The sequence below is a fragment of the Leptonotus elevatus genome, chromosome 15 (assembly GCF_054856555.1).
Source record: "Leptonotus elevatus isolate MCC_2025b chromosome 15, RoL_Lele_1.0, whole genome shotgun sequence".
In the NCBI taxonomy this organism is placed as follows: domain Eukaryota; kingdom Metazoa; phylum Chordata; class Actinopteri; order Syngnathiformes; family Syngnathidae; genus Leptonotus; species Leptonotus elevatus.
The window spans coordinates 3,652,225-3,674,334 of NC_141253.1; the positions used below are offsets into that span (position 1 = coordinate 3,652,225).

The window sequence follows — 22,110 nt, forward strand, 5'->3', positions numbered from 1 at the left end:
AAAATAGGCTCGCTTGTTCCGCTTTTTCCAACCTTTACGGGCGACGGTGTGACATAAAAATAAAACAAAAAAATGACTCACCAGATTCGGAGAAGCACTATATTCCCCACCCTCAGCATTATATAAGAAAATTGTTCCATGCCGTCGTCTCCCAAGAATTATTCTCAGCGATTGTGTTGGCTTGTGCCAGCCTGAAAACCACAAGGTTCTGGCATTCAAAAATTCTCCGTCGAAACTGAAAGAACACAACCCACCCCAATTAGCATTAGCAAATTTGGCTTTTTTTGTTAGTTGGTTTACAATGTTAAAGCCATAGCAATACATTTTGATAACATAACAAGGTTTTTTTGTTTTTTTCTCTCCTTTGTTCCAAGTTATCAAATTATCATCGCAGAGTCTATACATAGACTTTTACTAGTAAATATCTGTCCTTTAAGTACAATTTAATTTAATTTCTCTTAATTTTCCTGCAACTAATAAATAAAAAGGCTGTAACATTCCGTCACTGTCAGAGAAACATGTTTGGAATATTTGATCACGACTCTTGATATGAGGGAATGTTTTTGTTTTTTTTAAGCAATTCTGGTATGCAATCATCTCGAGCATCCTAACAGAAACATAAACAAAGGCTGTATTTGGTACCGGCAAATGTCGGAGTGTTTGCATATTTTTCAACGGCTAAATGGCTGGCATGTTTGGAATAACGCCAAAGAATGTTTCACAGAGATTTTCATGGTAAGGTTCTCGTGTTACAGAAAAGATGACGATGATGGCTGACTCGTTAATTTGTTTATAAGGGCGGGCCAATGCTATCGTGAAAATAGCCCAAGGATCGACCTATTTGACATATTTTTCAAAACACAAATTGCTCTATAAACTGCAAATTTACCAAAAGGAAGAGTAGACTTTTTTTTTTTTTGTTTTGAAATGTGTACGGTTGACTTCCACTTTTTAAAAAAAAAAACTCATGAAGGAGCCGTTTGCCATTTGACACATTGCCGTTACCATGGAAGAGTCTTATACCAAGATGTAATTACATATTGGCATCAAAGACCTGTCGGTTCTGTTTCCCAAGATTGGCCTGCGTGAAGCAACTTACAATTAAAGCAATTAAATAAGGTACAAGCTGTTCTTAAAAACAAACCTTTATGCCAAAAAGCGACCTAATTGAAATTCCGCACTTTTGTTTCGCTTCCTGCCCGGGGTGTAGTGACATTATACAATCAAATGCGGTGTTTGTTTCCCAACATCTATTGAGCAAGGCAGCCTACAAACTTGACTCATTGACGCCACTTCTGTAATGCGGAATGAAAAATTTCCTGCAAACTTAATCGTGAGAAGCTTGTGGAAGGATATCCGAAACGGTTACCCAATGTTATACAGTTTCAAGGCAGTGCTACCAAATACTCATGAAATATATCTAAAGTTCTGACTTTGAAGTAATTCATGCAAAATTGTATAAGAAAATACGATTACATAAAATATATCATCTTCCCTGCCTTTAGCAAATAGACAATCATTTTGTACCCTTGCCGTTATGTAAATTGTTTACACCAAAACACCTAATGCAGTCATAGCCAAATTGTAAACCAGAGAATGCACGTGTCATGACGTACGGAACACAATAAGCTGACACCAATAAACAGATACCAAATTTTCCATGACACAGTTGGTAAGCAAAGGTAAACATGCCAAAACCGTCCCAATCGCAATCATCTCGTCAAAGCTGTTTTTGTGCCTTCATATCCTCATAGCAGCGTAATTCTGTGTGTGTGGGGGGGGGGGGGGGTGAGAGCGAGAGCGAGAGAGACATGGAAAGTACACTTATTTTTATTCCGATACAGAGGGGAGGGGCTGGAAGTGAGCCTGCGTTAAGGCGGATCTCGCTCCACCTTCCTGCCTGCTTCTCATCAGTGCAGTAGGGCCAAGGTGGGCCGCTACATTCGGTACACGGTCTTGCGAGGATGAACAAAAAATTCATGATGGGAGGATGAATTTGAAATTTGATTGGTTAAAGAAGCACTCCCATTGCTAATAGTTTGAAGTGATATCAGTCAGTACTGTTGATTCTGAAGGCCTCGTCGTAGCTGCTTGGCACATTTGAAAAAAAAACAAACCTCACCTTTTTGCACTCGCTTGTCCTCGTTTGGCCTGCCGAAAAAAATCCCTCAATGCGCTCCTCTAGTTCAATCGTAGTTGCTTTGGTGTATCAACTAATTGTGTATACGTAACAATTACCAGCCGCTCAGCAAGTTTAGCGTCTGGTTGAAAGACGTGTAATTTGCTGTCGCCGTGGAAATTGGCATATAGGAACGGCGCTTGATTGGTGTTTATTTGAAGCGTTGACTGTTTGAGTTGTCAATTCAATCGTTGGAATGTTGATAAACATTTCAGTGATTTGTTGTAAGAGAGCAGCTCTTTGTATCCAAACAAAAGACAGCAATAAAGCAATGAGTCATGAAGTTTGATCTATATTTACACCGTTTTATGTATTAATGGCGAACCCTGTTATATCATGGTTTATCTTTCGCACTTGTGCTACAGCTAGCAACAAGTATTTGTGGTGTTTATTTTCCAACTTTCCACAGTTGTTTGAAGGTTTATAATACTTAGCATAGATTAGCATAGATGTTAACCTTAATCACATTTTTGTTAAAATGATATGGTTGGTTTAAATGTTGGTGTTTAGATAATACAATGTGGGAATTTTGCAGTCGATGGCAAACAACTTAAAGGGAAGTCAACGTTTAAACGTTTCTTGACAATAATATGTTATACGTGACCTCGCGAGTCTGAACATGACATTCTGATTCCTATTACATTTGTGGAATATGAGTTACGCAGCAAAATCCAGCCATTTTTATCCACCTCAGGGGGCGGCCATTTTGCCATTTGCTGTCGACTGAAGATGACATCACAGTTGCTCAGTGCTCAGGCAACGTCCAATCACATCTCACCTGTTTTCTGAAGCTGAGCTGTGACTGGTTGTTACCTGAGACCTGAGCAACCGCGATGTCGACTGAAGATGACAGCAAGTGGCAAAATGGCTGCCTTCTAAAATTGATTAAAAAAACTGCTGGAATTTGCTGCTCAACTCATCACTAACCAGAATAGATATTTTTCATATTATTATTATTTTTATATTTTTTGGGGGGGTTGACTTCCTCCTTAAACCAAGCACATGATGCCGCTTATTTGTAGAATTGTGCGAGCGACAGTGTCTTCTTTTCGTTTAGTTTCCCATTTCTTGACAGAGACAAGTGCGAAGGAAAACTTGAAAATGTCTTTTAATTGTATTAAATGTGTGAAGGAGAGGTGTAAAAAAGCAAAACAAAACAAAACATTTTTTTCTTGAATGGTCTCTTGTATCCCCGAGTGCTGTGGATACTATATTTACACAGTCTTTACATTCTCGTGAGTGTCACGTGGAATTGGAGATGATTTTCTTGAGCTTCATCACCTCCTCGCTGGTTAGCTGCAGCATTGAGGAGGCGGCCGAGCTGGAATTCATCATCAGCAAAGATGAGTTGTTGTTCTCTGGCGCTTTCCAACTCGAATCGGCGTCCCTCTGACGGCTCGTCGTCACCGTGAGATCGCGCGGAACCGGATCGGGGCTCTGGGGCGGCGCTTGCCTGTCCTTGGCAGAGGCCTCCCAGTAGGACGGCGGTTTGGGGCCGCTTGACGATGACGTCACTTCCGGCTGGGGAAACTGAGAAGCCACCGGAGCGGTGCCGGGTGTCGGAGCGCCGTTGGAACGGGCGGGCGCTGCATAGCTGGTGATGCGGTTTTGGTTGGGGGCGTGGCGCGTGACGGACGGCGGGATGGTTGAGCTCGGGCTTGGCGCTTTTCTGCCAGGCACTCTGAGGTCTTCGATGCTGGCGCTGCGCTGATGGCAGTTGGGGTGAAGAGGCGACTGCCCCGGGGGCAAGTCCTTGCTCCTTTGCGCCGCCTGCTGCAAGAGGCGAGGTAGCTGCTTGGCGTCGTAGGTTGCGCCCGGGGGGCCGTACGTCCGCAGCCAGTTGTGGAACACCGACAGGGGGATCTCAATCTCCATTTTGCCGTTGTTTTCGGCAGGCGGGCACGGCTGGAGGTGGCTGACGTTTAATCTCTTCGCCGGCGGGCCCTCTTCTGTCTGAGTCCTGCGCTCGGGCAGGTTCCGCTTGGTAACGCAGGTGCGGCTGTCGGTTCTCATGGTTAGGGCGGCGTCGACCTCTGGGCTGCTGCTGCTGGAGGTGAGGTCAACCACAAAGTCCTCCCTGGCGAGGTATGCCGTCGCTCTGACTGCGGCTGCCTCGTCCGGCTTCTTGGCGCCATCTTTCCTTGCGCCCTGCGAGTACAGTGACGATGGCGTGTTCAGGAACTTTGGCTTCTTGCTGGCCAAGGGCGGAGAGAAAGACGATTTTGGATTCCTCTCCATCCTTTGAGTCTCGGCTCTAATGCTCAGGTTGAGAGGTTCGCTCAGTCCGGAAGAAGACTTGTACTGTTCAGCCAGGAAGCGCAAGTGCTCCAGAGGCCTCACTTGTTCAGGCGGGCCGGAACCACATAAAGGGGGGAAGGTGAATTTGGGTGGAGGGGCCGCCTGGGGTCTGTGGGAAGTCATCATGGGAGCAGCAGACATGGGGACGTAAGGCGGCAGAAGGGCGCGGCCTGAATGGTAGTAGTGGTGGGGTTGAAGTTGGAGAGGAAAGATGGTGTGATGGAGGTTGGGATGATTCTGGTGGAGATAAAAGTTGAGTTTACTGCGTCTGTCTTTTGGTTCTCATGTCGTGCCGTGGTTGCCTCGATTCCCTTTTTAACACGGCTGTTTAAATTTCAATCACGTAGATAAGATGGATACGCTTTAAGGTTGAATAGTTTTGCGAGAGGGAGCGACAACCATGCAACCAAAGGAGTAGTAGAGGCGGGCGCGTCAAGGAATTTTGAGCGTCCGCCATTCGGCAATCGTCAACGGTCAGGATACCGTTCCGTCATCGTCACCGTCGATATTTCAAGCTGAACCGTCCATCCATCATTCGTTAAAATGTTCAGCAAAATTAGCATCGATTTAATGTTTTTCGTCATTCGTCACCAAATTTATTGACAGATTGACGATTACAATGTCGGCATTTTGAGCGCCCGTCATTATCAAATCGTCAATATTTCAAGCCAATCCGTCATTCATCGATTGCCTAGCAAAACGAACGTCCGTCCATGTTTCCGTCAATCCGTCACCAAAATCGGACGTCCGTCATTGACGGATTGACGATTACATTGCCGGACAAAAACCCCACTTGCGTCAATGCTTAGTTCATCAGTTTTTCCAAAGTTTCCCGTCAATCGTCAACTAAATGGCCGTCCGTTGGATTGACTGGTTGTTATAAAAGAATACTTCTCTTTATACTACCGTCATTTTCTCATATCCTATGATTATCTTGTTTGACTTCGTCATCAAACCGGAACAATCCGCCCAACCACAAACGCACTCAACAGGAGTAATAAGCAGAAATCTACAGTTATGCAAGAACGTGCAGAATTTAATCAATGATTGCATAATTTTCTATCAAATGCCTTTCCCGGCAATTCAGCACATAAGAGTGTCTGATTTGTGACCAGTGAGTTCCAGAGACATTTCCCCGTAGCATTCTGCTTCGTCCGACATATGATCGGACGCCTACTCTGAGCAAAGGAAAAAGATCGCTTGGATGACTAAAAGTCATTTGGCAAGTCAATCATGTCCTCTCAGGAAATTGGCTTTCGGAAAACAACATAAGCTAGCGTTAAACATCTTTGGGCTCACCGGAAAGAAGTAACGTGACCAACCTGGTGGTGCAGCGGCAGTGACATCATCTTGCGTTTGATTGGTCTCTGACCGTCCACGTCCTCCACGCTATAGCCGTGATAGCGGTAGCGCTCGGCCACGTGCGGCGGCACCACGTTCATCGGCATTCCCTTCAGGTGGCACTCGTACGCCAGCAGCAGCCTTGGCAGGATATGCCGACATGCATGCCGGTTAGGTTCGAGTCTTGACAGGTAACCCGCACAACCTCGTCCCCCACCTCGTGACTCACTTCTCGTAATGGCGGCGGGTACAAGTGGCGGCGCTCGTGCTACGAGGGTTCCCTCCCAGCGAGTTGTAGACCTGCTTCCAGAGCTGCTGAGCCGTCACCTGTCCAGACAAAAGCTCCCATCAATCAGTTTCCATGCCAGAAAGCTTTATTGGCAAATCTTCGCGTTAACAATGTGACTGCATTTTGTCTTATCTTAGCGACAGAAAGAAGAAACAAAAGTGGTAGCAAGGCAACTATAAAGAATTTACCTGGTGGTAGCCCCCCAAGTCGCTGACTGTCTTGAACATCACAAATAGATCAACTGGGGGGGGGGGGGGGGGGGGGAAAGAACAAAGACTTTTTAGGCCCCTCACATTAACTGATACAAGAATTGTCTTAAAAAAATTGTCACCAGATTGATGTCATCAGACTGAACCAATGATAGGAAATTTTAGGCTTTCTCTGCTCGGCCCGAGCATGATCAGAAGCCACTGACCTAAATTTGGAGTTTTTCCTGTGTTGCCATGTCTAAATCTACTGACAATTCCAAAACCTCTCAAGTACTTTGTTTGAAGCCCAGATGAGGGATCCTCTCGATGGGGGTATCTCGCTTCTTCATGAAGAGGTAGAGATTCTTCAGGAAGGCCTCCTCACTCATGCCCATCAAGTCCCTACGGTTCTCTTCTTGGACCGCCGGGGCCCCGAAGTGAGCCTTAGCCATATGTGCCTGGTAATGGCAAGAATAACAACAATCGGCGCTTTGACAAAAGGCTCACTGTTCTGTTTCTTATTGATGAATGGTCGCCAAGCGCATAAATCAAGTCGGAAGACGGCCGCGCCGCTGCTGCATCAATGCGGCCTTTCATGGGCGGTGACGTGTCGCCCTTCAAGAATGTGTCAAGGCACGTTACTGCTATTTGACTGCAATGTGCTAACACCGATTTTCATCGTAACCTTCACCCCAAAACATACCCTGGCCGAACCCCAGCCGCAGCTGCAACTCCCAACATGTCACCCTAACCTCAAACCCTGACCCTAACCTTTTAACCTGAACCCCAACTTGCACCCTGCCACACACAAAGCTCAAATGATGTAGAATAGCATTTTTGATTGGCCATTCCATCTGCGACATTCGCATGCAATTACATTTTCGAGTTACTGAAAAACTAGTAAACTGAAAAAAAAAAAAAAAAACTAGTATCAGAACCCCACACACTGAAAGAGCCCTAGTGCTTACTCCTAATCCCAAACCTCAAATCCTACTCCAAACCTGCAACCTTGACCCCAAAATCTTAGCCCAAACCTGCAACATTGGCCCTAATCCTAACCCCCAATTTTCACCCTTAACTCCAAATCCTAATCCCAAATCCAAACATAGCACATCCTAAATCTATTTTGCACATTTTTGGAAAACTACTAAACACTACTAGAAGAGTCCAGTTGCATATTCAACATTTGTGAATGACTGAGAAAATCTACAGACATAAATTTAAAAAAAATATATATATTTCTAGCAAACCCATTTTTTTTTAACTGATATGACTAGGTTAAAACTGATTTAAAAAAAAATACTAACCCAAACCTTCAACCCTAACCCTTCTCTTCTCTAACCCCAAATCCTAACCCTAAAAGTGTTCCATATCAAAAGCACAAAAACCTTCCTTTACTCACCAGTTCCATCATGAGTGCAAGTAAGGGTGCCGATTAGTCAGCGCCGGGTGCCAATCCGAAACCACTGCAACACACACTATTGCCCACAAGCACACACGTGTACGTCCCGGCGGCTGTTAGCAAATATTTGACAGCGCGACAGAAGCCGCCTATTTTAACGTCCCGCTGCTCAGATTTGGACGGTCCGACCGGTCCGACCAGCTCTCGGAAACAACTGCAGCACCAAAATCAACCGCACGGCGCAATTTGGCATGAGAAAAAAAGTAGCCCAAGTCATGTAGTTGTTGTTCAACAGGTCTGCTTTATGGTCGGATTGTCACAAGGAGCGCATGAGTATTTTGATGAAATGTGAAGATATTTCGCTGGGTAAAAAGGCAGATCGCCACGCTGATACACAGCATGTCGTGTCACGTCGTCATATTAACTATTGACAATTATCCGCGTGTGAACTGGAAATGCAGCATTTCAAACGGCTGCCTGTCTATTTTGGGTTCTGTGAGTTTAGATTGGAAAAATACATTCTGTTTCAAGTTTTATTGTTTAATTTGTGGCAGGCTTATTTGTGCAAACCTGTTGTAAAACAACAACAACAACAAAAAGCTGATCCGCAGCTAATGCTAAATTAGCATTTGATTTGTGTGGCTGAAGTTTGACATGAATAGCTGTTAATTTTTCACAGCTCAGAAATAATGGCATCCCTACTATTTCTATGCTTCTACAGATTGCTATGATTCTCTTTAATTATAATTGTGCTTGTATGTTTTTTTTTTGTTTTTTTTTTAAACAGTATTTATTGGAGGATTCAATTACGTTTAATTGAGATGGAAATTCCTACAGTATTTTTTTTTGTACATTTTGATAAATGGTTCAAATGTTTTCGATATTTTTATTGAAAGAGGTTAAAAAAGTGACAATTCACTAAGTCACAAGTATGAAAGTTTAAAGTAAAAAGGAGTATTAGACAGAAAAAGGCACAAAAAAGTACAGTACAAAATGAAAAGAAAAAAGTGGAACGTTGAAAAGAAACTTAAAAATGGAAAATGACAAAAAGTGAAATAGCAAAAAAAGTTTTTAAAAAAAAGTCATGAATAGCTGAACATTTAAACAAATGTGAAAACAAAAAATAACTCAAAAATTGGAAATTAAGTATCAAGGTTTAAAAAAAATATGTATACTTTTTCATTTTCAAAAATTTTTTTTCAACCTCAAGTTCTACATTGTCAATTTTCTTTGGTTCCAATAAAGACCAAGGTTTAAAACGTGAAAAAACTAAACTTAGTCACACAGATACTATAGGAGTGGTGCTTGAGTGGGAGTTTACCAAATATTTAAGCTAATAATTGCATACCGGTAATCTCATAAATCGGGTGTTAAAAACCACAATGAATCAATCATTGTGGTTTTTAACACCCAATTTGCTGCAGACAATTTTCAACATCTACGTGTAATAATCATCATCATCATCATTCCATACTTGGCCAGTGCGCCAAGATGGGTTTACCAGAACCTTCCCTGATATTTATCTATCGGAAGGCGGTGATGTCGAGATGCAATTTCATCTCATGTGAACTTTCTGGTTCGACAGGAAGCAGATTCGGCAAGCGTTAATCAGATACAATGCAAAGACGCGACATTCGACTGGCAGGATAATTACGTAGGTGTGCTTTAACTCAGGGTAAGCAGATTTGCATTCAGCGCCTCTTCAGGGACTTTTGGAAAGGTCAAAGTTGTTTTTCCCACTTGGAACAAAAAACATTTTCTCTGCTGTTAGTGCAGTTACTAGAGGGTGAAACTAACATACAAATTTACATTTTAATTTAAAATTACAGATTACAGACATTGTTTTTTTTGTTTTTAGGAAAGAAAAATACAAAGTCAAAAATAGTCAAACCAAAATCGAAAGTATTTTTTTTTATCTCAAACTAAGAAAAAGATAAGAGTGAAAAAAAGAGAACATTTCCAATATTAAAATAAAAAAGTGAAAATAAATGAAAAAGTGCAAACTAAAGGTATTTTAAAAATTAAGCATGAAAAAATGCAAAGTAAAACTAAAAAAGAAAATGGCAAAAAAAAATTAAGTAAATTAAAATAAGTCAAGTACAAACTAAAAGGGTATAAAACAAGTAAAAGTACAACCTAAAATGTACAGCAAAAAAAGAAGCAAAAATTAGAAGTGAAAAATATAAGCAAGCTATAAAAAACGGGGGAAAATATATTTAAAAAGTACATTTTAAAATGTAAAATGTGTGAAAAAAGACAAAAGTACAAAAGTTAAAAATACAAATGTAAAAAAGTTAAGGCAAACACAAGTAAACATTTATTTTCAATAAAGTGAAAGAAAAAAATAGTAATAATTGAAAAAGTGAAAAATTAAAGATTAAAATGTGACAATTATTCATCTGGAAATGTCAAAGTTCCTTCAAAAAAAAAAAGAAGAAGAAAAAAAGGATCCAAATGTTATTGCCAGGTCTGAGCAGAATGGTTATTATCCAAGCGTGTCTTTGTTGACTCTTAGCTCCTCTCGGCCAAACAAAGGCAACATTGATGCAGACGGAAGTTCAACTGTGAAAGTCACGCTCGCTTGTCCATCTTCAGCTCTGGATGCCAGGAATCCTGTATTGGGAAGGATGAGATCATACGTTTAGCTGTCAGTCACCTCCTCTTTTCATTATTATTATTATTTGACTACAGTGCATGATCACTCACAAAAATTCCGGGATATTATTAAGCTTCCAAGTGAAAGTTTAGGATAAATCTAAAAGGAACTATAACCTTTGCACGTGACCTTAAATTGACCTTCTGTGAACTAGCGCTTGTTCAAACTGGTTCAATGTTTCGGTACTTTTTCCCTCCAGCAATTTTTAAACAACTAGCTGTCTGGTTGACAAGGAGCTCAGCGGCAAAATTCACTCACGCATCATTTGACAAGAAATGAATTATTCTGCACATGCTAATAGAAAAAGTCTACACACCCCTGTTCAAATGCCAGGTATTTGTGATGTAAAACAATCAGGCCAAGATCATTTCAAAGCTTTTTTCTGACAATGCAACCAATAACCTGCACAAGTTTAGTCGGGGGGGGGGGGGGGAAATTGTAAACTGAAATGTGATTGGTTAACTGATTAACCAATCAGTCATCAAGCAACGGGGGTGGGTTTTTTTCCCCAGCCTTTATCAGGGTGGAGGGAATTATGAACAGTTCAAACTAGTAGTTAATTTTCGCACAAAATCTTCATGAATGTTAAAAAAAAAAAAAAAGATTTAGTAACAGCTGAACTTTATTTGTGATTAATCAGAGGCACTTTAAATGGCGGCAGGTGATCGGCAACTCCCATTTTGTGTGACTTTAAATGTGATCGGCTCAGAGGGTGCTTTCAATTATTTATTTATTTTACGAGTTGTACAAGTTATTGTTTTGAAATCATTTGAATTTGTGGTATGTCGACTTTTTATATCCACTGTCAACACATGAAAGGCATGACAAGTCACACAGCAGACGTTAACTGCCTATAAGGGATCATGTTGAACAATTATTGTCATTATTATAATCACCTCTTTAGGAGCATTTTAATACCCTTATATGTGACTTTTTTTTTTTTTTTTTTTTTTTTTTTTTGGCATATGGTAAAGAAAGCAACAGTGTGAATTAGAGCCCGATCAAGACTGATTGAGAATCTTTTGGTCACAGAATGAATCGCCGCTGACCAAAAGTCGAACCTGTAACATCTGCAAATGCCGCGCAGCCCCCGAGCGTCAAACCCGCATGACGAAATGCCGAGGTGACAGCAAATACGACATTTGAAGCCCGAGTGGAACCGGTTGACAAAAGCTCTCGCATCGCCGAGGTTGAAGACTATGTCAAGAATGGTGTTGGCCCGCGTGCTAATTTCACATATGAGCATCCATGTTAATGCTACATCATCGTCATGCATGGCGCTGCTTTGAATTTTTTTTGTCAAGGGTGCGCCTTGAATTGTTCTGCAAAGACTCGTTTTAGTAGGAAACGTGTTTTTTTTTAGGCAACAGTTGCATCTTTGAACAGGTTGAAAGCAAGTGTGAAAACCAATGTGGTATTTTCACGAGGGAACGCATACTTTCAGGTCAACTGAGAAATTTGCTGCAGTGTGCTCGTTTGTCCTTCTGTCCCCAAAAAAAGTTACAATTTAATCAGTGTAAAGAAAAATGTACGAAAAGCTGAAGTCGTAACAACTGAAAAATGTTAAATGTAAAATAAATAATTTTAAGTCAAAACTAAAACAAAAGTGAAACATAGCGAGTTAGAAAAACGAAAGAGTAAAAAAAGGAAAAGAAAAAATAAATACAAAAGTCAAAACATTTCATTTTCTTTATTGCTGCATTTAAAATGCTCTCACATTTTCAGATTTGTGTTAAAAAAAAAAGGTGAAAACTTTATAAAAAGCAAACGGGATAAAGTTTGAAAGTCCACGATAAAAAGTGACAAAGAAAAATGAAAGACTAAAACTTTTAAAAAGTAAAACCCAACAAGGTGTATAAACAAGTTGTTAAAAAAGTCCTCATTTAAAAAAAAGTTACTAATAATAAAAGTGACAAGTAGACAAAATAGACAAAAGTAAAATAAAATAAAAAATGAAAAATAAAAAGTGAAGCCCCCAAAACGGGAAACATAAAATACTGCTAGGCAAAAAAAAGAAAAGGGCAACATTAAGTGAAATTATTTTATTTTTTTAAAGTTAAAAAAAACAAAACTCCACAAAGAAAGAGAAGAAATGAAGACAATTTGCAATTTTTGCTATTTTACACAAACAAGAAGTCGATGCACGTAGTTCACTTTGGCGGAGTTTGACACCTGTTATTTACATAATGAAAGAATGAAGGTCAAGCCAATTCCACTCATAATTGCTGCCTTCAACCAAGAACACAGTTGTCCCTAATTACCTGCTGAATGTCAGGCACGCCCAAGAACAAACTAATGACAATGTGGTCTTTTCACAGCGCGGACGTCAAACGACTTTTAAGGTGTGGCCACGGGTGCCGGATAGCAAGCGTTCTTTTCCCAATAAACCGAAACGACTCTTGCATTCCGTTTCGTTGCGCCGAATGTCACAATGCAGCTTCTAATTTCACGAAATATGGTGTTGGTGTTTTATGGTCACTGTTGTGTCTACAAATCTTCTGTTTCTCGTTTATGCAGCTGATTGTTTTGATTTGTTTGTTTTTTTACATCGCGTGGATATAAAGTTGGGACTAATTGCTACGTGATAAAAAGCAAATCGTCATGTAATTGATGATTTGCTAAATTACACCCGTGACAAAAGACGCCGTCACGCAGCATTCTTTGTTTGGTAAATTAGGGCGTCGAGAGTTATTACATCGGACGCATTTCTGCCTGAGGGGACGTCTGAATTATTTTGAGGGCGGGGCCTTCATTCATCCCACGGTGAGAAGTGAACGCTCGTTGATTGAACCAATAACACAATAATATATATATATATACAGAAAGAGAGAGTGGGAAAAAAAAGAATTGGATATTTTTACCCTGTGTCTTTTCAGATGTCAGATTTCATGTTGCTTGCGAGCTAGGGTTGTTTTTTTTATTTTTTTTTATTTTAGGGGCTGAATTCAATTTTAAATTCTTGAGGGTGCTATGTCCAAAATGGCCACTACAAACCAAAATTGGTGACTTTCCGTCTGGTTTTTTTTTTTTTTGTTCTCTTTCAATAGACAATTCTACCAAGCATACAACTGAACTGCATTATTTTAATTTTATTTATTTTGGGACGAGTGCTTCGAACCAAAATTGGTTAGGTGACTTTGTGTGATGACTTTTTTTTCTTTTTAACGATATTCATGTCTACCAAATTTCATGTTGCTAGTAAAACTGGCTTTGGCGGGTGTGTGTGTGTGTGTGTGTGTGTGTGTGTGTGATTTAAACTAAAGCCAACATGACCGTTTCAAACCAAAATAGCAAACTTGCTGTGTGTTTTCAGGCGTGAGCAGCAAGAAATCGCCCGATTGGCCAGCGAGCTCTTGGATAAGTAATTGTAATGATACGATTGGTCATGAGGCCAACCAGTTAATCAGCTTCAGGAAGTGAGGTGAGTCACATCGTGATCTATTGACAAGTCAGAGTTACCGAAGGCGTGGTCACACATCCTCATTAAAGAAATAAATAAAATTAATTACCCTGTTGTAATAAAAAACATTTGTCCAAATAGCTGCGTGCGAGATTCACACAATTACGCCACTCCCAATTCCAACGACAACTTGACATGTCACACACACGAGTTATTTTCGCCTCCTATAAATGTTTTTATTCTAATAGGGATTTGTTAAATATTAAACAAAAAAAACAAAAACAAGCCTAATGTAAATACAAGATTGTAATGTCCCTCTTAAAACACCAGATTCATATCAGCTCATTAGTAAACTCTGCAGATGTCTGATAACAATCCTGATCGTCTCAAGGACCACAGTTGGTGACTCCGGTCTCGTCTACGTAAGGATTTAAATCGGTCTTGACAAAAGGTTACATCACTGGACTCCACAAGTGCATTTTCCTGACTGGTTCTGTCAAAATAAACATTTGTATTTAAAAAAAAAAAACAACCACCACATAACTCATTACCTGTTTAGACGCGGAAACTGTAGCTCGTTGCAGAAACAGTAACAACAACTATATATAGTATAACGTTACAATAATCATAATAAATAATGGAAGTTTATGAGTGAAAATGAGCCATCTAACTTTATGCTTCCCGGTATAATATCCAATTGCACCCCCTGCTGGATGAACAAAGTACAACCAGTTGGGCCTTCGGTGACAATTCAGAACACATTTAACGAATGTGGATTTTAGGCTTTAGTAAAAACGTGCGTGGCTCTTAAAAGAGCCGTTGTGATTTCTGGGTTAAAGCTTATGCCCTCTCTCCGCGGATACGACGGGCCAGTTGGATGTCTTTGGGCATGATGGTGACCCTCTTGGCGTGGATGGCGCACAAGTTGGTGTCTTCAAACAGGCCGACCAAGTAAGCCTCGCTGGACTCCTGCAGCGCCATGATGGCCGAGCTCTGGAAGCGAAGGTCGGTCTTGAAATCCTGAGCGATTTCCCTGACCAGACGCTGGAAGGGCAGCTTGCGGATGAGCAGCTCGGTGGACTTCTGGTAGCGACGGATCTCGCGGAGCGCCACGGTACCGGGCCTGTAGCGGTGAGGCTTCTTGACGCCGCCGGTGGCCGGGGCGCTCTTGCGGGCGGCCTTGGTGGCAAGCTGCTTCCTGGGGGCTTTGCCGCCGGTGGATTTACGAGCTGTCTGCTTGGTTCTTGCCATTCTGTAGCGCGCTTTACACGAGAATGAAGAGATTGGGCGGAGGCGGGAGACTGCGCGTTTTTATGCAGTGGAGACAGCAGCTGATTGGTGCGTTTAGGGAAGTGTCCGCGCGAAAATTTATCTGCTATTGGCCGAGACAGATTTGAATTGAGCCAGTCAGCAGGCGCAGTTGACCAATAGCTTCCGAAGCATACTGAAGATCGGTTGACTTTATTCGTGTTTTCAGACAACGATGCTAAGGAGGGTTGTGTCATTGTCAAACAATAAATACATTTTATTTTATATTGTGTATTTAAACAAGGCAGGCATAAAGATGTAATGTCTTTATTTAATTAGTAGAAAATAATAGTTTTGCAAATGTAATGTCAATCTACGCTACCTAGGAATATAAGTAGTATTATAAATCCCCATTTGACGGTCCCTTTGTAACAGTCATTTGATTAATAATATTGATATTTGAAGTGGGTGGTTGACACTACAGCGAGTGGAACACATACTTTTTAAGATTAAGTGGGTGGCTCTTAAAAGAGCCTTGGGGTTGGTGAACATGCTGAACGAGCGAATCACTTGGAGCTGGTGTACTTTGTGACGGCCTTGGTCCCCTCGGACACGGCGTGCTTGGCTAGTTCTCCGGGGAGCAACAGACGCACAGCGGTCTGGATTTCTCTGGACGAGATGGTGGAGCGCTTGTTATAGAGAGCCAGGCGGGCAGCCTCAGAAGCGATGCGCTCGAAGATGTCGTTGACGAACGAGTTCATGATGCTCATCGCCTTTGATGAGATGCCGGTATCGGGGTGGACCTGCTTCAGCACTTTGTACACGTAGATGGCGTAGCTCTCCTTCCTTCCCTTCCGTCTCCTCTTGCCGGGCTTAACGGCGGACTTGGTGACGGCTTTCTTGGAGCCCTTCTTGGGCGCTGACTTGGCTGGTTCAGGCATTTTGATTAGCGAGTGGGTTGAATCGTGAGGGTGTTGTAGTCGGGGTCTTATAAGCGCTTTCATGCAAATAGCACTGTGACAACGCCACTTTCTGATTGGCTGAAATTATAAAGCGCCATATTTCCTTTGTGGCGTTTTGGTACGTTTTCAAGACGTTTAAATAAGAACTAAATGTTCTTATAAAAGCCAGAACAAGTTGGCTTGACGTTCGATGTTTGATATTCGCTTAAATGTCCCAAGCTTGTCCATAATGAAAAGTAGTCACTAGTCAGTATACATCTCATTTAACAGCTTAAATAGGTGTGAATAGGGAGCCGGTGTGTTAAATTTGGCATCACAGCTCGTGGCACTCTCACATATATACATAATTAGACTTAATGTACACCCTATTTACACATCGTTACACCTCAGTGTGTTCCACGAGTTCTTATGGTAAGACAGAAACATCTTTCGTGACTCGTAAACAACATATTTGCAGTTTAAGGTCACAAGGAGTGTCAGTCATCATGTGTGTTTGCTAGCCTCAGAAAACGTTGTCTTGTTCCAAAATGATCAAAAATACTCGCTTGTTTGGACTTAGGATCGGTGGAGGAACATGTTACTTAATATATAAAACGCTTTTTTTTGTCAAATAGTGTGTTATATTAAATAATTGTATTTAAGAAAAGAGCGAGGAATTCCGTTGAGTGACGCTGTTCACGCCAGTGTGGAGGCGAAGTTTGGAAGTTCTGCAAAAAAATAAAAATAAAATAGAGGCACTATACCACTTTTAAACAACGTCTATGTGGAAATAGATACGTGTGTTATATATTGAAATACGTTTTTGTTACATAAATAGTTTCCATTGTAATTTCTCACCATTACCTAAAAGAAAACGAAGAAAAAAAATGCGAAGAAAACACAAGTGAGGAGAGTTTGTCAGCGTGCCGTGGAGCAAACTGCCCGATTGACTCTCCACGGTTCTCATGGTGCGTTTAAAGTCCGGCCCTTAACTCCGAAATGGCATCACTTGAGTCCTCATACATTTTTAATAGCAAGCATCATGGCCGAAGTAGCCCCAGCCGCCCCGGCGAAAGCCGCCAAGAAGAAGACTGCTAAACCCGCGAAGAAGAAGGTCGGACCCGGCGTCAGCATGCTCATCGTCCAGGCCGTGGCCGCGTCCAATGAGCGCAATGGCGTTTCTCTGGCCTCCCTGAAGAAGTCGCTGGTCGCGTCCGGCTACGACGTGGACAAGAACAGGTCCCGCGTCAAGCTCGCCGTCATTGGCCTGGTAAACAAGGGATCTCTTGTTCAAATCAAGGGCACCGGCGCTTCCGGCTCCTTCAAGATTAACAAGATGGTGGAGGGGAAAGCCAAAGAGCGTGCTAAGGCTGCCAAGAAGACCCCCACTAAGGCGAAGAAGCCCGCCGCCAAAAAGGCAACGCCGACCAAGAAGCCCAAGAAGGCGGCAGCCAAGAAATCCGCTAAGAAGCCCGCCAAGGCCACGACGCCAAAGAAAGCAGCCAAGAAGGTGGCTGCAAAAAGCCCCAAAAAAGCCCTGTCCAAAAAGGCTCCCGCGGCCAAGAAGACCGCCGCTAAGAAAAGCCCCGCCAAGAAGGTGGCTAAGCCCAAAAGTGTGAAGAAGGTAGCACCCAAAAAGAAGTGATTTAATACTTTTAGCTTCGAAAGGCTCTTTTAAGAGCCACCCACACTACCTGTAAAGAGCAAAACGTATTCCTTGTCACATATACATTTGTTATATTCTGTATACAGTATGCCATTACTTCGATTTTTGTAACGTAAAATGATTTTATTTATGGAACTGCTCGCATAAAGTAGGAGCATACATCCATTGATAGCATGCACTACAGAGAAGGGAAAAAAGATTAAACTATGAGGACGGCCCCCAAATAATGCGCCACTAATTAGTGATTTAGTCTTTTGAGGTGTGCTTTTAGGTAAAGATCGCTTTTATTGGTATGTAAACCATCATTTTGACTTATTTTTCCATCGAAGGAGATACTGCTCTTTAAGGGAAAAAAATGCGTGGCTCTTAAAAGAGCCGTTTTGGGGTTGAAATGATTCAGGTTTTTACTTGGATTTGGCGGCTTTCTCAGTCTTCTTTGGCAGAAGCACGGCCTGGATGTTGGGCAAAACGCCGCCCTGAGCGATGGTCACTCCGCCCAAGAGTTTGTTGAGTTCCTCGTCGTTGCGGACCGCCAGCTGCAGGTGACGGGGGATGATTCGGGTTTTCTTGTTATCGCGGGCTGCATTGCCGGCCAACTCGAGGATCTCAGCGGTCAGGTACTCGAGCACGGCCGCCAGATAAACTGGGGCCCCGGCCCCAACACGTTGAGCGTAGTTGCCTTTACGCAGCAGCCTGTGGACTCGACCAACCGGGAACTGTAGACCAGCGCGGGAGGAACGAGTCTTGGCTTTTGCTCTGGCCTTGCCACCGGTTTTCCCTCTTCCGCTCATATTGATTAGTCTTTCTGGGGTGAAAACTCAAAGGAAATGTACCGCTTGGTGGTGGAAGTCCTGCTTTAATAGCTGCAGGATGCGCGAGACGCTTGAGTTGGACCAATCAGGAAACGAGGGTTTCGCGGTGGAGATGGCTTTACATTTTGGAGGCCAGTTCGAACATAATTCCACCCAATGAGCAGCGAGCCAGTGGTCTCTCTTCCAGGCGGGGCTGAGCTCCAAGCGGCAGCCGCGCACCAATCAGGACGCACCGGTCTGAGGGCGCGGAACGCATGCGCACCCGAACAAAGCGTTTAAAAACGACTCGCGCGGCTCTTGTACTGTATTTCTTTTCCTCCGAAAGAGAAAAGCTAGAAGATGGCAAGAACCAAGCAGACAGCTCGTAAATCCACCGGCGGCAAAGCCCCCAGGAAGCAGCTGGCGACCAAGGCCGCCCGCAAGAGCGCCCCGGCCACCGGCGGCGTCAAGAAGCCTCACCGCTACAGGCCCGGTACCGTGGCCCTCCGCGAGATCCGTCGCTACCAGAAGTCCACCGAGCTGCTCATTCGCAAGCTGCCCTTCCAGCGGCTTGTCAGGGAAATCGCTCAGGATTTCAAGACCGACCTTCGCTTCCAGAGCTCGGCCATCATGGCGCTGCAGGAGTCCAGCGAGGCTTACTTGGTCGGCCTGTTTGAAGACACCAACTTGTGCGCCATCCACGCCAAGAGGGTCACCATCATGCCCAAAGACATCCAACTGGCCCGTCGTATCCGCGGGGAGAGGGCATAAGCTTTAACCCAGAAATCACAACGGCTCTTTTAAGAGCCAACACACTTGCAACTAAATGATAAATTTCTGTATTTTTAATAACTATAAAATATATATTGACCAATTATAATTAATATTCCTGAGCGTTTATTTCATAGTGAAAAGCCAGGACAATCAGTGGAATTTTTTCTTAAAAAAAGGTGCACAAAGTAATCAGTAAACATTTCCCCGGGTTCTGTTAATACAAACATTTAAAATATCACTAAATTATGACACCACAACATATATAAAACATTTAAGAAACCAATTGAGTAAAATTATTTATTGTTCAGGGAATCTAATACCAAAAAAGAATTAGGAGACTGCTGTAAAACACGATGAAAAATAACCCACCATTGACGGGACATTGTGATTATTGCAAACGCTCATCAATTTGACTCCATTAGTTATTTTAGAACTGTATCATTCAACTAGTACTACTTCACATTTATCTTAGCAACGAGTAGGTTCTAGTTTTAAAAATAGTTGGCACCTAATACAAAAAAAGTTTTTGAGATGGTTTAATAAAATAAAAATCCATCACTGTCTGTATGCAACAATATCAATTAACATGCGTGAATATCAAACTCTTTGTAGATTGAGTGTGTGGCCCTTAAAAGGACCTTTAGTTTGTTTATGTGCCGAATGTTGAATTTAGCCGCCGAATCCATAGAGAGTACGTCCCTGCCGCTTGAGAGCGTATACCACATCCATGGCGGTGACGGTCTTCCTCTTGGCGTGCTCGGTGTAAGTGACAGCATCGCGGATGACGTTCTCCAGGAAAACCTTGAGCACACCACGGGTTTCCTCATAGATGAGACCGGAGATGCGTTTGACTCCACCGCGGCGAGCCAGACGTCGAATGGCGGGCTTCGTGATACCCTGGATGTTATCACGGAGGACTTTTCGGTGACGCTTGGCGCCACCTTTCCCCAAACCTTTACCGCCCTTTCCTCTACCAGACATTGTTATGCTAATTGTAATCGAACGAAGTAAGCTCAAATGTACAACCCCAATAACGGGCTTTCTTATTATAACGCTACGGACCTGAGAGAGGACAGCCGCGAGCAACGTCACTCAACAGCAGATTCCCCCCACACATTGACCAAACATAATTTGTTCTCGCGGTCCATTCTATTCTGCTTTCGTAAATCTCATCTACTCTCGCGATAACTCAGTGTTTCCAACTCCCCAGTATGGATAGTAGCCATTGGCTGCCCCAAAAGCAGCTAAATTACATCCATCGCCTAATTTTCACGTAATTGTAATGGAGGCTGCTGAAGAGAGGAATAAATAAGCGTTTGCTAAATCTGGCGACTATTCAAAGCCTCTTGGCGCTTTTCAAAAGTGACTGTGGTCTGATTTTATTTTAATATTCACATTTTACGGTCTCTCCTATAGCCAACTTTTGCATCTAAATGGCTAATTACGCAGTGTCATTTTGCTATCGCGCCCAACATGACACCACTATTTTGACTTCCATTTATAAATAATTTATACGATTTATAATAATAATAAATAAGACATTGCCGTAATGCAATTTTCATTGTTGATCCTGAACTAGTAGAGGAGAAAACTGCTCTTAGAGTGAGTGAGTGGTCCTGAAAAGGACCTTTGGGTTGAATTGCTGGTCGGGATGAAGTGCTTAACCACCGAAACCGTAGAGTGTGCGCCCTTGTCTCTTAAGGGCATACACCACATCCATAGCGGTCACGGTCTTCCTCTTGGCGTGCTCAGTGTAGGTGACAGCATCGCGGATGACGTTCTCCAGGAAAACCTTAAGCACACCACGGGTTTCCTCATAGATGAGGCCGGAGATGCGTTTGACTCCACCGCGGCGGGCCAGACGACGAATGGCCGGTTTGGTGATGCCCTGGATGTTGTCGCGAAGGACCTTGCGATGACGCTTAGCGCCGCCTTTTCCAAGTCCTTTGCCTCCTTTTCCTCTGCCAGACATTATTCCGTTTATTATTACACGGCGTTATGAGATGAAAATCGTCTGGGAGGGAGCGGACTTTATTACAATTCGGCGGACCGGAGAGAGGACAGGCATTCCATTTGGCTTGGCTGGAGGAACGTCATTCAGCGTCCCTTCCCCCACGACTTGGGTAATACTTCCTTCCTTTTTACACTAAATACGATGTTTTTGTCTCCATACAAATTCAGTGGAGTTGTAACAATTTATTATACTGTAGTATTGAACGCGATTAAATCCAACAATTACTTCTCGACTCAACAATATTATATTAATATCTAGTAGCAGTTCTCACCCATCACTTGGCGTAGTAATTTAATTTAGTTATATTAATAAAAACGATTGATTTTTTTTAAATCAGATTAATCACATCTTAGAATTTTGATTAATCACTTAATAAAAAAGACTTTAAAAAAAAATCCCACCAAATTTGAAGAGCACTGGTTATGTGTTAATTCTTTTGACATTTAATGTTAGGATTTTTGGTACCAAAGCTCACCTCATCCTCTTTTTCTAATCAGGTAATTATTTGCGTAATTTAAAATGGGGAAAAATGACCCCGATATTTTGAGATGAACAAACATTCTAAATGTGATGCGCAAACATTTATTAAATGCTTTGCTTGAATGTATGCAATTATCTTCCGCAGTCACACTAAAGGATAATCTATGGTAAAAATTAACAGTGTGATTAATGTGCGTTAATTTAATGCGCTATTTTTTGTGATTAATTAATCAGTTAACGTTTTAACTTTGACAGCACTAATTAATAACTAATATTTTTGTTTAGTTTATATCCCATTTTATTGTCATCGAAAGGGACCCAACATGGACCGAGTAACTATACTTAGTGTTTCACATTTATTGAACCAATTTATAAAAGGTTTGCATTATTATAAAACAATAATTAATAAACCATCTAGCGGTTCGCTTATCACATTGTCACTG

The 22,110-nt window shown here is 42.2% G+C and overlaps 8 protein-coding genes across 8 annotated transcripts; 2 read left to right on the forward strand and 6 right to left on the reverse strand.

Annotated features, from left to right (window-relative positions):
* Nucleotides 1–3,271: 3,271 nt before the first annotated feature.
* On the reverse strand, nt 3,272–7,840 carry arid6 (AT-rich interaction domain 6). Its single transcript, XM_086096649.1, has 6 exons — nt 7,698–7,840; nt 6,591–6,753; nt 6,296–6,348; nt 6,048–6,145; nt 5,800–5,959; nt 3,272–4,714 (listed from the first exon to the last, which is right to left on the reverse strand). Exons 1-6 carry the CDS (start codon nt 7,707–7,709, stop codon nt 3,422–3,424), a joined length of 1,779 nt encoding a protein of 592 aa, XP_085952775.1. The 5' UTR covers nt 7,710–7,840; the 3' UTR covers nt 3,272–3,421.
* A 6,098-nt stretch (nt 7,841–13,938) lies between these two features.
* On the reverse strand, nt 13,939–15,209 carry LOC147161597 (histone H3-like). Its single transcript, XM_086096490.1, has one exon. The coding sequence runs from the start codon at nt 15,002–15,004 to the stop codon at nt 14,594–14,596; it is 411 nt and encodes a 136-aa protein (XP_085952616.1). The 5' UTR covers nt 15,005–15,209; the 3' UTR covers nt 13,939–14,593.
* A 17-nt stretch (nt 15,210–15,226) lies between these two features.
* On the reverse strand, nt 15,227–15,971 carry LOC147161598 (histone H2B-like). Its single transcript, XM_086096494.1, has one exon. The coding sequence runs from the start codon at nt 15,940–15,942 to the stop codon at nt 15,568–15,570; it is 375 nt and encodes a 124-aa protein (XP_085952620.1). The 5' UTR covers nt 15,943–15,971; the 3' UTR covers nt 15,227–15,567.
* Nucleotides 15,972–16,978: 1,007 nt separating this feature from the next.
* LOC147161599 (histone H1-like) lies at nt 16,979–17,587 on the forward strand. Its single transcript, XM_086097036.1, has one exon. It carries the CDS (start codon nt 16,985–16,987, stop codon nt 17,585–17,587), a length of 603 nt encoding a protein of 200 aa, XP_085953162.1. The 5' UTR covers nt 16,979–16,984.
* Nucleotides 17,588–18,003: 416 nt separating this feature from the next.
* LOC147161600 (histone H2A) lies at nt 18,004–18,417 on the reverse strand. Its single transcript, XM_086096492.1, has one exon. The coding sequence runs from the start codon at nt 18,397–18,399 to the stop codon at nt 18,013–18,015; it is 387 nt and encodes a 128-aa protein (XP_085952618.1). The 5' UTR covers nt 18,400–18,417; the 3' UTR covers nt 18,004–18,012.
* Nucleotides 18,418–18,759: 342 nt separating this feature from the next.
* Nucleotides 18,760–19,170, forward strand: LOC147161601 (histone H3-like). Its single transcript, XM_086096491.1, has one exon. The coding sequence runs from the start codon at nt 18,760–18,762 to the stop codon at nt 19,168–19,170; it is 411 nt and encodes a 136-aa protein (XP_085952617.1).
* Nucleotides 19,171–19,456: 286 nt separating this feature from the next.
* LOC147161602 (histone H4) lies at nt 19,457–20,293 on the reverse strand. The gene has a single exon (XM_086096495.1). The coding sequence runs from the start codon at nt 20,152–20,154 to the stop codon at nt 19,843–19,845; it is 312 nt and encodes a 103-aa protein (XP_085952621.1). The 5' UTR covers nt 20,155–20,293; the 3' UTR covers nt 19,457–19,842.
* Nucleotides 20,294–20,812: 519 nt separating this feature from the next.
* LOC147161603 (histone H4) lies at nt 20,813–21,146 on the reverse strand. The gene has a single exon (XM_086096497.1). The coding sequence runs from the start codon at nt 21,143–21,145 to the stop codon at nt 20,834–20,836; it is 312 nt and encodes a 103-aa protein (XP_085952623.1). The 5' UTR covers nt 21,146; the 3' UTR covers nt 20,813–20,833.
* Between the last annotated feature and the right edge of the window lie 964 nt (nt 21,147–22,110).

Bases quoted from the DNA above. Each gene is read 5' to 3' on its own strand.
- arid6 (XM_086096649.1), bottom strand. The intron at 6,146-6,295 runs GTAAATTCTTTA...TTGTCTGGACAG, and splicing joins ACTTGGGGGGCTACCACCAG to GTGACGGCTCAGCAGCTCTG. The intron at 4,715-5,799 runs GTTGGTCACGTT...TATCTCCACCAG, and splicing joins CACTGCCGCTGCACCACCAG to AATCATCCCAACCTCCATCA.
- LOC147161597 (XM_086096490.1), bottom strand. From the start codon at position 15,004: ATGGCAAGAACCAAGCAGACAGCTCGTAAATCCACCGGCGGCAAAGCC.
- LOC147161598 (XM_086096494.1), bottom strand. From the start codon at position 15,942: ATGCCTGAACCAGCCAAGTCAGCGCCCAAGAAGGGCTCCAAGAAAGCC.
- LOC147161599 (XM_086097036.1), top strand. From the start codon at position 16,985: ATGGCCGAAGTAGCCCCAGCCGCCCCGGCGAAAGCCGCCAAGAAGAAG.
- LOC147161600 (XM_086096492.1), bottom strand. From the start codon at position 18,399: ATGAGCGGAAGAGGGAAAACCGGTGGCAAGGCCAGAGCAAAAGCCAAG.
- LOC147161601 (XM_086096491.1), top strand. From the start codon at position 18,760: ATGGCAAGAACCAAGCAGACAGCTCGTAAATCCACCGGCGGCAAAGCC.
- LOC147161602 (XM_086096495.1), bottom strand. From the start codon at position 20,154: ATGTCTGGTAGAGGAAAGGGCGGTAAAGGTTTGGGGAAAGGTGGCGCC.
- LOC147161603 (XM_086096497.1), bottom strand. From the start codon at position 21,145: ATGTCTGGCAGAGGAAAAGGAGGCAAAGGACTTGGAAAAGGCGGCGCT.